The sequence below is a fragment of the Plecotus auritus genome (assembly GCF_963455305.1).
Source record: "Plecotus auritus genome assembly, chromosome: 4".
Classification (NCBI taxonomy): domain Eukaryota; kingdom Metazoa; phylum Chordata; class Mammalia; order Chiroptera; family Vespertilionidae; genus Plecotus; species Plecotus auritus.
The window spans coordinates 126,243,371-126,260,273 of NC_137775.1; the positions used below are offsets into that span (position 1 = coordinate 126,243,371).

General features: G+C 41.0%; 1 protein-coding gene and 1 pseudogene across 3 annotated transcripts in view; one reads left to right on the forward strand and one right to left on the reverse strand.

Moving 5' to 3' along the window:
• Positions 1-16,903, reverse strand: part of TNPO3 (transportin 3) — a 115,217-nt gene that overhangs the window by 56,452 nt on the left and 41,862 nt on the right. For both annotated transcript variants that reach the window (XM_080664426.1, XM_080664427.1), the window contains exons 3-5: positions 16,760-16,833; positions 14,911-15,067; positions 299-442 (exon numbers count right to left, since the gene is read on the reverse strand). In XM_080664426.1, coding sequence (XP_080520552.1) covers positions 299-442; positions 14,911-15,067; positions 16,760-16,833 — 375 coding nt within the window. The remainder of the gene's footprint in view (positions 1-298; positions 443-14,910; positions 15,068-16,759; positions 16,834-16,903) is intronic.
• LOC308246302 (large ribosomal subunit protein uL15-like) lies at positions 15,822-16,263 on the forward strand (annotated as a pseudogene). The gene has a single exon. The product of its transcript is annotated as a large ribosomal subunit protein uL15-like (transcript).

Here is a 16,903-nt window from a genome sequence, read left to right on the forward strand (position 1 = left end):
TATCTTTCGTCTTTGGACTCCTTCTTGAATCTACGCATCAGTTCCTTTCTCCAGATTGCAGCACCCCTTGTTAATGCTGGGACAAGAAACCCGGCACATACTAATATGTCTTCATGGAAGAGAAGCGTCGGGAAAAAGGAGACAAAGTCACTCCCATCTGCAAAGGCCTATTCAATATTTGTGCTTTTCTTTTTCTTCCAATCACTTTTCAGAAATATGAAAACACTGTTATGTCCCAGAAAGTTAGCTACTTTGGCTATGTGGCAGTAATACTTTCATAAACAAAGCTATTACTTACCAAAACCTCAAAAAGGAGTGCTAGTAACTTATTGTTAGCCATGAAGTTACTGTCCAAAACACCTAGGTTAAACCAACTTCCCAAACAGCGAAAGACCTTCATAAGCATCTTTTCATCTGTTCCTGCTTTTTCTACACAGGTCATCTGAAAATAAGGAGAGAGAAAAAGAAGTCAACCTTTATATTTAAGACAATCACCTCACAGATGTAATAATGAAAAGGATGAAAACAGTAAAAACTAAGAGAAGTGCTTTAGAAGTACGAGACTTTGTTCTCAACACTTTTAATTCATTTAATCCCCACTAAAACTCTATAGCTGGTACTATTATTATCCCACTTGGGAAGCTGAGATACAAAGAGATTACACACTTGCCAAAAGATAGGTATGTCTCAGAAATAACTGTTTCTTAGATCCCATTTGTGCATTAATATAATCTTATCAGTAGAACTATCTGTAAAGTAATACTCATCTATGGTTGATTTTATAAAATAGCAATTAGCTAGTCATACTACTACTATATATTCCCACATGAAAAGCTGATATTTCAGCTTTAGCACTTAATACTCAAGTAAATATGCCATTTCACAGAGAGTGGCAGTACTATAAATGTGACAGTTTATAAAAGATTTTAAACAAGTTAGGCTAAAACTCATTATTGCTTCTCTTTGCAAACTGTTTTTGTGATGTATAATTTTCCAAAGTGAAGTGTAATTTAACATTTTCTAGACAGAAAGTGTTTAAATTACAACTGTGGAATTACAGGAATTCTGATAATAATAGTAAGGTAAAATAACCAAAACATAAAATAGAAGGCCCTATTTCAACAACTGACATGAACTTGTAGTAGAAAAACATATAACTTCATTTTGGAAATGTTTCTCATAAAATAAGGGCTTTCCCTATCATTTAAGGGTCCAGATGAAGTAGAAGTTGTAGAAAGAGGTGGGGTGTAGAATTTGATCTTTCAAGTACATCATGGACCTTTATTGAACTTATCTCACTAAAGAATTTCTATTTGCTGTCAGTTAAAAATAAAACCCTGAGTACATTTTTATTCTTTCTACTAGATGCATTGTCTGTTTTCTTTGTAAATGCAATATAATAAATAATTTAATAACCTAAAAAAAAAGTGTTTAAATATAACATTTACATCCCTAAGTGGTTTGGCTCAGTGGATAGAGCATAGGCCTGTGGACTGAAGGGTCCTGGGTTTGATTCCGGTCAAGGCATGTATCTTGGTTGCAGGCTCGATCCTTGTGCTGGAAGCAACCAATTGATGCATCTCTCTCACATGGATGTTTCTGTCTGTCTCTCCCCCTCCCTTCCACTCTCTCTAAAAAATCAATGGAAAAATATCCTTGGGTGAGGATTAACAACAACAAAAAAATAATAAATAACATTTCCATCATAATTGCCATGAAGTTTGGGAGGCATGGGGGATATGAAATCCCATATGACCTAAATGCTGGCACTTACACTTCTAGGTAGCCATGCTCCCCCTATGTTTGCAGTATCAGGCAGTAATGACTCCATACTTATTAATCAGAAACTGTACTGAACTGAACTGAAGGAAGAAAAAAAGAAATGATTCAAGTAAATTCATGGCAACCACACACACACACACACACGCACACACACACCTCTTTTTGAAGTGGTTTATGTAAATGCATTACACAACTACTTGGCCTTTATGCTTCCTAAATGACATCTCAATTTTACAAAGGCTTAATGTTTACAAATGGGAGGACTTGATTGTACATTCGAACTACTGACTCAAAGTTGAGGGTATTATTTTGGAAAAATCCTACATCTAAAACTGGTTGCTTTGGAGAAGAAATTCTGCTAATTAAATCAAGCACACATCATAAAACTTTGGAACTGAGTTACTACCTTCAGTTCCTCTTTGAGAACTATATTATTAAAACTCCACCTCTTAGAGTTAGGCCTCAAAGCTGAAAATAAATACCAAAAGAGCTCATTAGTAAAAATATAGCAGAAGCAAAGAAGAACTGATCTTAGATTAACAAAATGTAGAATAAATGAAGGGAGAAAAATATATTGGAGGCCAGGCTCAGTTATGCTATAAAAGCAAGAAGAATATTAAAAACTTTTAAAAGTTCAATACAGTATTTAAGAGTGGGTCCATTTGACGGCTTCAGACCACACTGGGCTCCACCTTCATGAGAGACACACCAAAAGGGTGAACTCATCAGGAACCAGAGCCCCACTAAAGCAAGTCCTCCTCCATGGGATTGGATCCTGCACAGCAGATCCTTGGCTGTAGTCAGGGCCAGTACTCGGCAGCCAGTTGGCCTAGAGGTAAATCCCTCCCACTGACGTGCCAAAAGTAATCAAGGCTCAACTACAATAGGAGGATGCACACAGCCCACATAGGAGCACACCTGGATTGCCCAGCTTGAGTGGCTGGAGAGGTTGTGCCACCTACCACGTAAGGCCACTTTACCAAGACCGGGAGATGTAGCAGCTGTACATAATACAGAGAAACAAACATAAGGAGGCATCCAAATGGGAAGACAAAGAAACACATGCCAAATGAAAGAATAGAATGAAAGAACTGAAAGAGAACTAAATAAAATGGAGACAAGCAATTTACCAAATGCAGACTTCAAAACACTGGTTATAAGGAGTCTCAATGAACTTAGGGGAAGAGTAGATGAACTTTGTGAGAATTTCAACAAAGAGATAGGAAACATGAAAATGGAGATAAAGAACATTTTTAAAAAGTCAGAAATAAAGAATACGATAACTGAAATGAAGAATACACTGTAAGGCCCGGCCGATGTGGCTCAGTGGCTGAGCATTGACCCATGAACCAGGAGGTCAAGGTTTGATTCCTGGTAAGGGCACGTGCCCAGGTTGCAGACACGATCCCTGACTGTTAAAACATGACCTCCTGGTTCATAGGTTGAAAGTTCAACCACTGAGCCACACTGGTTTGGCTATCAACAATTACTTTAAATGAAAATTGATGAAATCAAGAGACACATGGTAACTAAATGTATAACAAAACAAGACTCTTAGTATACTATTTATAAGAAACTCAATTCAAAATGAAAGTAAAGAGATAGAAAAATATACTTCATTAAATGGAAACAACAACAACAAAAAAACTGGGTAGCAATACTTATACCACACAAAATAGACTTTAAAACAAAGACTATAACAAGAGACAATGGCCCCAGCCGGTTTGGCTCAGTGGATAGTGTTGGCCTATGGGACTGAAAGGTCCTGGGTTTTATTCCAGGTAAGGGCATATGCCTGGGTTGTGGGCTCAATCCCCAGTAGGGGGCATGTAGGAGGCAGCCGATCAATGATTCTCTCTCATTATTTGATGTTTCTATCTCTCTCTCCCTCTCTCTTCCTCTCTGAAATAAATAAAAACATATATATTTTTTAAAACCACCTTCATATCTTATTAAAAAAAAAAAAAAAAAAAAAAAAGACAATGAAGGATCCAGCAATTCCACTTCTGGGTATTTATCTGAACAAACCCAAAACACTAAATAAGAAAGACATGCATACACCATATGTTTACTGGAGTATTATTTATGATAGCCAAGATATGGAAGAAACCTAAGTGTCCATCAATAGATAAATGGATAAAGAGGTGATGCATATATACAACAAAATATGACTCAGCCATAAAACAAAAAATGCAATCTTGCCATCTACAATAACATGGATGGACCTAGAGAGTATTTTGCTGAGTGAAATAAGTCAGAGAAAAACAAATGCCATATGATTTCACTTATATGTGAAATATAAAAAACAAACAAATAAGCAGACCAGAAATAGACTCAAAGATACAGAGAACATTTCGATAATGCTAGATGGGAAGGGGCTTGGGTAAAGAATTAAGTTGTGAAAAAGGTAAAGGAATTAAGATGTACAAATTGGGCCCTAGCTGGTTTGGCTCAGTGGATAGAGCGTCGGCCTGTGGACCAAAGGGTCCCAGGTTCGATTCCGGTCAAGGGCACATACCTCGGTTGTAGGATCCTCCCTGGCCCAGGCCCTGGTCAGGGTGTGTGCAGGAGGCAACCAATCGATGTGTTTCTCTCACATCGATGTTTCTCTCTGTCCCTCTCTCTTCCACTCTCCCTAAAAATCAATGGGAAAATATCCTCGGGTGAGGATTAGTAACAACAACAACAAAAAAAGATGTACAAATTAGTAGTTACAGAATAGTCATGGAGATGTAAAGTACAGCATAAGGAGTATAGTCAATAATATTGTAATAACTATGTATAATGTCAGATGGGTACTAGATTTATCAGGGTGATCACTTCGAAACATATATAAATTTCTAATCACTGGGTTGTACACCTGAAACGAATATAGTTGTGTATATATTAACTGCAATTAAAAAATAAAAAATTATTTTTAAAAAAGAATGGGTCCATTTGAATAGACTGAAAAAGTAAAATACTAGTAAGAAAATGGAATGGAGCAGAACCATTAAAGAGAATTTGAGGGAAACTGAATGAAAAGTTTTTAAGATGCCTTTGGTACCTGGTAGTATAGCCAAATATCTGTTTTTCTTGGCAATTCTGTACTAATTTCATCCTCTGGGTTCTGTAACATGACAAGCTACATGACAGAATTATAGACCTTATTAGGTATTACTGGGATATATTTTTCAGATTCCATTACAACAAATCAATCTATCACCTGTGCCAATTATGAGAAAGTACTATCTAAGTAAAACACTTTCTCATAATTGGTACAGGTGATAGATTGATTTGGTGTGCCTTCAAAGCCCAAGTGGCTGCTGCACTTGACCACTTGTGGCAATAATGTGGCTATAAGCACAGCAGTGTCAACTAGATTCTCTTTTGACTTCACTTGAGCACTTAGAAAAAGAAAATGACAAGCTTAGGACCATTAAGCTCAAGTTACAGTCTGAAAACCAGTTTCTCTGACATCTCTAAAGGAAGCTCTTGTTTATTGTAGTTATAGGGCTGGTATTGCTGAAATTCATACACAAAATTTAATTTTGTGGCTTGGTGAATTACAAACAACAGTTGAATTTACAATCCCACCAAGTTTCCCATGTGAAAGTTAGGAAAATGATTGATAAAGAATGGGATTCAGAAGCGTGGAACATAGATATCTGGTTGGACCCAAATGAAACTGATCATCTTGAAACCCCAGGTCACTCTGATTCTCAGCTTACTAGTGGAAGAAGCCTGCCTTCAGCCTGAAAGCCCTGCAATAACAGATATCATGAAAGGGGATGCCCATTCTCTTCAAGATCTACCACAACCATCCCCTGTGTCACCCATAACTAGAGCCATATCTCATCATGTTCCAGGGGGGCAGGTACACACAGGAGGAAACAACTTAATATCAAGGGACTTCTAAAACTTTGCTAATATGTACCTGAAGAAACCCAAAGAACATATGTGGGAGTGAACTCTAAGAGTGTTAGACCAAGGGAGGCTGGAATATAACACTAGAGATTCTAGATTTAATGAGTATATGGAGTGTCTGGGAAACACAAATAGGAAAATCATAGTGCAAATATCTAAGATTTGGGGGGCAAATCTATGCCCTCTTCTGCAGGTAACTATTTTCCCTCTGAGAAACTATTTCTGGCTTGCTACTGAGCCTTGGTAGAGACTGAACATTTAATGATGAGACATCACGTGATCATGTAGCCTGAGTGGAGTACTGTCTCAACTATCTAGCTATAAGGTTGGGCATGAGTAGCAGCAACCTGTCATTAAATGGAAATGGTATATAAGAGACTAAGTTCAAAAAGATCTGGAAGGTACAAGCTGCATGAGCAGACAGCTCAGATTCCCTCGAACACCAGCTTTTCTTGCATTGGTTCATTTCCCTCAATCCATGCCTATGGCCTCCTGGGGTGTTCCTCACGACCAGATACCTGAAGAAGAAGTATTAAACCTGGATTATAATTGGGTCTGTACAATATGCTTATACCATCTGAAGGTGGACAGCTGCAGCATTACAGGTCTACGCAGGGGCCTTAGTGAAGGACAGTGGCTGCAAGAAAACCCTCCTGGTGGACAGAACTTCAAGCAGTGTATTTGTTTGTTCACCATGTCTGGATTGAAAGACTACTAGACATATGAATCTACACTTATTCATGAACAGTTATCAATGGGTTGAATGAATAATCAGGGATTTGGAAGAAACAGGATTAAAAGTTCAGTGACAAGGAAGTCTGAGGCCAAGGTATATGAATGGAATATGAATGGGAAGACAGTGGAAGCATTTCTGTTCTATGTGAACACCTACCACGGGTATCCACTAGAAAGGATTATCTCAATGACAGACAAAATGATGTCAGCCTCTTTCCTCAGTCACCCAGTAGTTGCTCAGTGGGCTCACAAAATGGCCACAGTATTGGGGATGAAGGCTACACATTGGATTAACATAGATTTCCAGTTACCAAGGCTTAACTGGTTAACACTACTGATGAGTGTCAAATCTGCCAACAGTGAAGACCAACACTGAGTCCCTAATATGGCACCATTCCCCATGGAAACTAGGTTGACTGATTACACTGACTTCTATCATGGAGGAAGCAGAGCTTTGTGTTAACAGGAAGAGACGCATATTCTGTATATGAATTTACCTTCCCTGCTTGCAATGCTTCTATCAGCACTATCATTCATGGACTAACAGAATGCCATAGCCAAGTATCATAGCATCATATCTAATCAAGTACCTCATCTATACTAATAAAAGCCTAGATGGTCCTCACGCCCTCATGCGCGATGCTGCCACAAGATGGCAATGCGCACAGCAGAGGCAGGGCCCAGTGGCCACTCCATGTGGTGAGGCCTGGGAGTCCTGCGGCTTGGAGAAGGCGGGTCGTGGCAGGGGAGGGCAGTTGTGGGCGATCGGGCTGGCAGGGGAGGGCAGTTGTGGGCAATTGGGCTGGCAGGGCAGGGCAGGGCAGTTGTGGATGATCAGGCTGGCTGGGGAACAGTTAGGCGTCAATCAGGCAAGCAGGGGAGTGGTTAGGGGGCAATCAGGCTGGCAGGCAGAAGTGGTTAGGGACAATCAGGCAGGGAGGCAGGCAAGCAGTTAGGAGCCAGCGGTCCCGGATTGGGAGAGGGATGTTCGACTGCTGGTTTAGGCCCGGCCTCAATCCCCTAAGCCAGCAAGTGGACATCCCCCGAGGGGTCCTTAGTGCTGCTGCGAAGGCAGGAGAGGCTCTCACCAGCTGTAAGCCCGGCTTCAGGCTGAGCGGTCTGCCCCCTGGTGGTCAGTGTGCGTCATAGCGACCAGTCGTTCTGTCTATTTGCATATTAGCCTTTTATTATATAGGATTTCTGTTTGCTGTGTCTTCATAAGGCATAAGGAGGAAGTGAGCTTTCTGGGGTCTCTAATCCCATTTGTGACGGCTCTACCCTCATGACCTAATCACCTCTCAAAGGCCTCACATCCAAATATCATCACAGTAGGGACTGGTTTTCAACATATGAATTGGGGGGAGGGGCACACAAATATCCAGTCTATAGCAGCAAGGATGAGATAAAATTAGCTGTGAAAGAAGAAAGCCATACATATTTATAGTCTTGTGACCAATATATAAATGAGGGCTATAGCAGGATTGCATATTTTCTATTTGCTTGTTTTGCCACTGTATAGGAATTTAAATGTATGTAGAAAAATACATATGGAAGATGAATTAGTCAAATGAGAAGACTGATGCTGGTTATAGATTTAGTGCTACTCAGCACCAAATTCACCCTTTTAGACTACTTTGTACAAATGGATCTGGGCCCTTTCAATATTTCTTTTCCTGTGCTAGCTGGCAGAAACTTTTTTATTAGGACACTGGAGAGAAACTGCAAAAGGAAAGGTGTTGAGCTTCCTAGTTCTGGTGTGAGTACTTGGTAGCCTTCTGCAGAATGTGCATCTCCTCCAGTCCCAGGCTCCTAGCTTCTCTGGTGCCTGGCTCTCGCAGTGCACTGGCCAGCAGTTTCCTTATTTCTCCCACCCCCACCCTCCCAATGGTTTTATAGCAAAGTGCCTTAGGCTCCTAAGAAAAGTCCTCAGTGAATGCTGTTGATGGGTTCTTGTAACTACAGTGAAACAATGTATGACAAAAAATAATTTCCCACTGGCTAACTGATATAAACAAGAGTTAAGTTCCTAGGGCATCTCAACAATTTTAGAGTAAAACTAGAGGCCCGGTGCACAAAATTCTTGCACGGGGGGTGGGGAGTGTCCCTCAGCCTGGCCTGCACCTTCTCCAATTCGGGACCCCTCGGGGGATGTCTGACTGCTGGTTTAGGCCCAATCCCTATGGAACATCCCTCTCGCAATCGGACCACTGGCTCCTAAACACTCACATGCCTGCCTGCCCAATGTCCCCAACGGCCCTCCCCTGCTGGCCTGATCGCCCCTAAACCCTTACCAGCCTGATCTCGCACCTAACTGCTCTCCCATGCAGACCTGATCACCCCTAACTGCCTCTGCCTCAGCCTCCACCACCATGGCTTTGTCCAGAAGGAAGTTGGATGTCCGGAAGATGGCCGGTCAACCCAGTCTAATTAGCATGTTACCCTTTTATTAGTACAGATAGATTATATAGGATAGGATTGCTTAAATGGGGGCGGGGGGGGGGGGCTTTTTCAGCAGGAGGAGATGCTCTTGGCAGACAAAAATACATAACCCCTATATATGGATAGCCAGCCATATGCACTATACTGCCAAACTGGTTATTAAAAAATTGAACCTTTTTTAAAAATATATTTTTATTGATTTTTTACAGAAAGGAAGGGAGAGGGATAGAAAGTTAGAAACATCAATGAGAGAGAAACATTGATCAGCTGCCTCCTGCACACCCCCTATTGGGGGTGTGCCCACAACCAAGGTACCTGCCCTTGACTGGAATCGAACCTGGGACCTTTCAGTCCGCAGGCCAATGCTCTATCCACTGAGCCAAACTGGACAGGGCTGAACCGCTTTCTTACACCTTACACCAAACAGCTGTTGCCCTTAAAACCCCTCCTCAGCCCCTACCTTAGGTTCTGCCTTCGCAGTTCACTCAGATTAGATTCTGATTGGTCGGTTTCTATGCCAGTCAGCGTCAAAAGCTCCGCCTCCTAGGCAGCCATTGGCTCCTCTGGGAAATCCAGAATGGCCCCGCCTTCACATTGGCACCAGCCCTTCAGTCACGCCTCCAGTCCAAAACCAGGTATATCTCTGGCCGCTCTGAGAAGCGGCACCTCAGGTCTGTGCTGGTGGCAATTTGGAATTCTCATCCCTGACCTAACCTTCTTACAGTGTGAGCTCTGTGAAGGCAAGCATTTGTCTTGTTCATTCTCAGTTCACTCATAGACTTTACCTGTGTCAATGCATTTATGCTAGCACCACATGGTGACTGGTCAAACGGTCATCATGGTCACTGCCTTTTTATATATATAGATGACGTTGAACAACACATTATTCAAGGACTTGCAACACAACTTATCCAGCACTAGATTCAATGCACTCAGCATCCCCAGTGTCTGCAGTGCAAAATGCCAGTAGCTTCCCCCAGTATTCCTACACCCAGCTGATTTTGTGGCAGAGTGTCTCTGGTGAGACACCTTCCCTGAACAACTTTTTTTTTGGCTTCTTGGAAAGCAGATCTCCAGCAAGTTTAAGAGGACAGATTTTTGGCAGCATATAGCACAATGTCTTCTCTACCATGGATATGCCCTCTCCAACAGGGTCTGGATCTCAGCCCTGAAAGGGGGATGAACTCTTCCTTTCTTGGAAACTCTATCTCAGTCTTGGGATTAATGACCGCTCCTTCTAAGTTTTTCCCACATTTATTTGTTTTATGGTAACTGATTATGTTTTTTAGAACTCTCCTAACTTCTTACTAGACAATCCCGCATTACTGTAACCTCCTGTTAGAAAGAATCATTCTTTACATTAAATATTCTCACCTATCACTATGTAGTTTCTTTCTCCTGACTGAACTCAGGCTGATACTAAAAGAAACCAACAATTCTAGAACTGGCATAAGGAGGTAACAAGGTAAGTATGTTCATCTTTTTCTTTTTCTTTTTTTAATTCTCACCCAACAATATTTTTCCATTGATTTTAGAGAGAGTGGAAGAGAGAGGGAAAGACACAAGAAAAATATTGATGTGAGAGAAACACATGGATTGGTTGCTCCCTGCACAAGCCCTGACCCGATACATGCCCTTGACCAGAATCGAACAAGGGACCCTTTGGCCCACAGGCTGACACTCTATCCACTGAGGAAAACCAGCTAGGGCTGTCCATCTTTTAATATTAGGAAGCAAAAAAGTGTTCCAGTAGCCCAAGTTATGACATTTTAAGTATCAAAAGAATGATTTTAGTGGAAACCCTGAATCAATGAAAATCCGTAAGTCCATAATACTCCATAAAAAGATAGCCAGAAAAAATAAAACAGTAACATTTGAGGCAGCTTTAAAACAAATCCTTATTTTAAAAACAAGAAATTAAGGAAAAACCAAGATGGCGGCATAGGTAAACACCTGAACTTGCTGCCTCGTACAACCACTTCAAAACTACAACTAAAACACAAAACGGACATCATCCAGAACCACAGGAAGGCTGGCTGAGTGGAAATTCTACAACTAGAAGGGAAAAGCACAGAGACTCATAGGAGGTGCAGAAGTAAAGTGTGGAGGTACGGAGGTGCGCGCGCAGAAAGGACTGGCAACTGAGGACTCAGCTGTCTTTTTCAATCAGGAGGGAGACACAAGCTCCCAAATGCTCTGAACTCCAGTTCCGGGCGAGACTCTGGGGACCCAGACTCATACGAGGGGAAAGTGGACTGTCTGCAGCTGGGTCAGAGAGCCTGAACACGAGGGCGGCTTTTTCTCAGAGGTGCTTGCAGCGATTACCGTAGGACACTGAGACCCGGGGACCTCATAGGGCAGGGCTGATGGTCAGCCACTGCTGTTTGCTCCACCCTGTGGATTCCCTGAGGCCCCGCCCCACCCAAGTTACAACCCCACCCCAGCTGTGCCCAGAGGCTTTTGCATATGAATGGCCTGGTCCTTTGCAATCAAATATTACCTAACAAACTGCAGGTGGGTCAGAGAGCCCCAGAACATCCAAAAGAAGGCCGAAGGCTCCACAGCAGCTTGCATTGCTTCACAGCTGGGCCTCATCTGGGCACCTCCAAAACCCAAACAAAGAAGAGGAATCTGCAGATCTCTCTGTAGCTCCTGCTGGGTGGCCTCAGGCAGAGCTAAATTTGCACCTCTTGGAGATCTAAGAGCTAGTGTACCCAGTGGTCAGAGTGGGACCATCCAGATTACAACTCCTCAGATCCATAAGGGACACACTCAGGGGGCAGACTCAGTGAGCACCAAAGCCCCATTGAAGCAAGTCCTGCCCAATAAGCGTGTCTCCAGCACAGAAGTTCTCCCATTGTAGACACAACTAATCTTCACAGCCAATTGGCCTGGAGGTCAAATCCTCCCAGTGATACCAACAACAATCAAGGCTTAACTACAACAAGACTGTGCACACAGCCCACAAAGGGGTGCACCAAGAGTGTCCACCTCAGGTAACTGGGGAGGCTGAGCCACTGGGCCCTATAGGACACCTCGCACACAAAGCCACTCTATCAACTCAGGGAAGCAGCCAAAATGAGGAGACAAAGAAACAGATCACAAATGACAGAAATGAAGGAAAGCAAACAACTGGATATAGAGTTCAAAACCACGGTTATAAGGTTTTTCAAGAATTTTCTGGAAACCGCCAATAAATTTAGTGAGTCCCTTGAGGATATGAAAAAGGACCAACTAGAAATTATGCATACACTGACTGAAATAAAAAAAATAATATACAGAGATCCAACAGCAGACTAGAGGATTGCAAGAATCAAGTCAAAGATTTGAAATACAAAGAAGCAAAAAACACCAACCGGAAAAGCAAAAAAAAAAAAAAAAAAAAAAAAAAGAATCCAAAAATATGAAGACAGTGTAAGGAGCCTCTGGGACAACTTCAAGTGTACCAACATCAGAATTATGGGGGTGCCAGAGAAGAGAGAGAGCAAGATATTGAAAACCTATTTGAATAAATAATGACCAAAAACTTCCCCCACCTGGTGAAAGAAATAGACTTACAAGACCAGGAAGCACAGAACCCCAAACAAAAGGAATCCAAAGAGGACCACACCAAGACACATCATAATTAAAATGCCAAGGGCAAAAGACAAAGAGAGAATATTAAAAGCAGCAAGAGAAAAACAGTTAATTACCTACAAGGGAGCACCCATACGATTGTCAGCTGATTTCTCAATAGAAACTATGCACGCCAGACAGGAGTGGCAAGAAATATTCAAAGTGATGAATAGCAAGAACCTACAACCAAGATTACTCTACCCAGCAAAGCTATCATTCAGAATTGAAGGGCAGATAAAGAACTTCACAGAAAAGAAAAAGCTAAAGGAATTCATCACTGCCAAACCCGTATTATATGAAATGATGAAGGGTATCCTGTAAGAAGAGGAAGAAGAAGAAAAAGGTAAAGATAAAAATTATGAACAACAAATACATATCCATCAACAAGTGAATCTAAAAATCAAGTGAATAAAAAATCTGATGAACAGAATAAACTGGTGAATATAATAGAATCAGGGGCACAGAAAGGGAGTAGACTGACAATTCTTGGGGGAAAGGGGGTGTGACGGGTGCAGGAAGAGACTGGACAAAAATCGTACACCTATGGATGAGGACAGTGGTGGGGGGTGGTAAGGACAGAGCGTGGGGTGGGAACCGGGTGGAGGGGAGCTAGGGGGGTAAAAAAGAGGAACAACTATAATAATCTGAACAATAAAGATTTATTTAAAAAAATAAAATTTCAAAAAATAAAAATAATAAAAACAAGAAATTAAAAAATAATTAAGATATCTTGACTTTCTAATAGAAACTCAGGAGATTGCCAACTAATATGTAGTAGAATTAATTATCTAAACTAATAAAAGAGTAAGATGCAAATTGACCGTACCTTCAAGACACCCACCAGCCAATCGGGAATGAGTATGCAAATTAACCCAACAAAGGTGGTGGGTTAATTTGCATACACAGGTGCCAAGAGGCCAGGGGCAGGGCGGGATGCTTGTGTCATCGCCATGGCTACGACACAGGCATCTACACCGCCCCAGCCACTCCGGGCCTCTGGGCAGCATGGGAAGGCAGAAAGGCGGCTCCAGGCCGGAGCAAAATGGCGGCTCTGGCCAGAGCAAAGGCGGTGCCGGCCGCCAGGGTAAGGAAGGCCCATTCTTGCACGAATCTTCGTGCATCAAGCCTCTAGTACAATTAATAAAATACTATTTGGCAAGCCACAATTAAAGTGGCAACAATTATAAACTAGAGTTTAAAACATTAGGCAAAAAGTGGACATGGAATGGACACTTGTAAAATAACAAACTACCATCAAACAAACTGCATTATATTACAAGGGGAAGACAAAGTTTATAATAGAGAAATCAGACTGTCATCATCTTAATCCAGTCAATCCTGGCATCAGTAATGAGTATTTATATTCTGATAAGATGTCCATCAAGTAGCTCTGATGTGTTCTAGCCAAAAATATTTAACCTTTAAAATTAACCCATCAAGCCTTTCTCAATCAGGGTTCTGGGAAAGAATTAAGTCCCGCAGAAAATGATTTTATTGACTATTTCCTCAATTATCCTAAGGATGGTATATAGCTGGTGCTATTATTAATGCATTGGAAAAAATTCATTACATACAATGGGTGCATTAACGTCATTAAGGCTTAATTCTCTTGAGGAATCCCTATGAAGTAAGTCTGGCTTTGGCTACAACTTCCAAATAGAGGACTTACAGAGAACAGAAAAACAAGCTAAATGAAACAAAGACAAAACAATCAGAAAATTCAGAAGATAAGGTATTTTATAAAACAACTGGCCAATCTCTTCAACAAATCAGTGTCATTTTGAAAAAGGGGAAGACAGACTATGATTAAGAATCATAATAACCACCTGGCCAGTGCGGCTCAATGGTTGAGTGTCCACCCATGAACCAGGAGGTCATGGCTCAATTCCCAGTCAGGGCACATGCCCATGTTGCAGGCTTGATCCCCACTACAGGAGGCAGCCAGTCAATGATTCTCTCTCATCGTTGATGTTTCTATCTCTATTTTTCTCTGAAATCAATAAAAAATTTTATTTTTAAAAAGAATCATAATAGCCCTAGCCAGTTTGGCTCTGTTCAGTGCACAGAGTGTCACCGAAGGGTCCTGGGTTCGATTCTGGTCAAGGGCATGTACTGTGGTTGCAGGCTCCTCCCAGCCCAGGCTCTGGTCAGGGCATGTGCAAGAGGCAACCAATCAATGTTTCTCTCACATATTTCTCAATGTCTTTCCCTCTCTCTTCCACTCTCTCTAAAAATCAATTTTTTAACATATACATTGGGAAAGCCTACTTTATTATATAATGGACTTTCAGCTTTAATGGATAGATGGACGGACACCCCCTTGCCCAAATTAGTCTGTTATATCGAGGTTTTACTATAATGAAACTGAAGAACAAAATAACCACCACGGCTTTTTGCTCCTACGCAGCAACTTCATATTTCAAACCTACTCACCAATAGCGATACCACTGTACTAGAGTAGAAGGCCAAATCTTCTATAATTTCTGTGCGTCGGTTAGCTCCAATTCGTAAGGAACGGCTATGTACTTCTTCAGGTAACACTGTAAGGATCTCCAGTAGAAAAGGCAGAGAAGTTACATCATTGCTATATCTAGAAAAGAAAGGAGAGACATAAATTACTTAGAGTCAGAAAGAACACAATCACATAAGGTAACAAGAACCATCAGAATAACCTATGACAACAAAAGCAGCATTCTCACAACTATTAAAGAAAAAATAGATGTAACTTTTGAAGGGTATCTGAAAAACAAAATTTCAACTTGCATAATCTTTGACCCAACAATTCCACTCCCAGAAGTATTTCTCAGAAAAATCTCATAGGTGCATACAAAGATGTGCCCTGCAGTACTTCTTTATAACAGCAAAAATATTGGGAAAACATAAAGGTCCCTCATAATTAAACAAGATAAAAAAGGTTCCAAGTTATACAATGGAACATACATAGCCATTATAAGGAGATACCTATCTATGTCATAAGAGGAAAAGATATCCACAATGTACTAAGTGATAAAAGTATACGAAACATATTACATGAATGAACAAATACATATATATGCATGTGTATAATAAAATATGTGTACTCTTATTTATTATAAAATGCTTAAAGGAAAATCTAGAGGACTATATAGCCAATCATTAATATGAAATATAGGAATAAGGAGAAAAAAAGTATTTGTTTTTACTTTGAAATAAAATAAACTATCCATATAAAGTCTTTAATAACACACTATGCTTGGAGGTAAAAAGGACATGCACTAAGTTCAAAAATAATTTCCTGACCAAATGCCAAAATGCGAACAAATTTCAAGATTATCTTGCCAAGCTCTTGCAGCTCGACCACCAACATGCCATCCAGACTGAGGAAGACCTGAAAACTTCGGGGCCACGTGAGCCATGGCCATGCCCACATCAGCAAGCACAGGAAGCACCCGGGGGCCGCAGTAATGCTGGTGGCTTGCATCATCACAGGATCAACTTCTACAAATATCACCCAGGTTACTTTGGGAAAGTTGGTGTGAGGTATTATCACTTAAAGAGGAACCAGAGCTTCTGCCCAACTGTCAACCTTGATAAACTGTGGACCCTGGTCAGTGAGCAGACATGGTAAATGCTCCCAAAAGCAAGACTGGAGCTGCTCCTATCATTGATGTGGTGCGATCGGGCTACTACAAAGTTCTGGGGAAGGGAAAGCTCCCAAAGCAGCCTGTCACTGTGAAGGCCAAGGTCTTCAGCAGAAGAGCTGAGAAGATTAAGGGTGTTGGTGAGGCCTGTGTCTTGGTAGCTTGAAGCTACATGGAGGGAAGTTCATTAAAATGTCCAAGTTAAAAAAAAAAAAAAAAAGATTATCTTGCCAAGACCATGAGGAAATGCTTTATTCAAAGTAGCAGGCTCCATGTATCTAAAAATAATATTGTCCCTGTGATAGACATGAAACACACCCCAATTAGTAAGAACATATACTCACAACAATTTTCAATTTAATATCATCTTAAACATTCTAAAATATTTTTACAGAATGGCTGATTTATCAATGAGCGTGATCTATGAGGCAATGAAAAGACTTTGCTGCAGTTAATTCAAGTGATGTGTGTGCGTGTAAATTATGAGGGTCTTATGTTTCTTTTAAATGATTTTCTTTTAACCTAACAACGGTTAATAATAAATAATTCTATGTTAAGAGTTTGGGGAAATAGTAGAAATGTCTAGCTATTGCTAACAAATTTCTCTGTGTAGGTTAATAGTAATCCCAAATGCTAGCATACAGTCAATACAAATTACTTACTTTTCCACCAATGTTTGTACACACCCCTTCCATGAAGGCATCTGTAGGGCAAGGTCTGCTATTGCTAAAGCCAGCTGAATAAGAAGAGAAATTAAATAAATGAATAGAACAGATGAACAGAAATAGGGTTACCATCAGTATTAA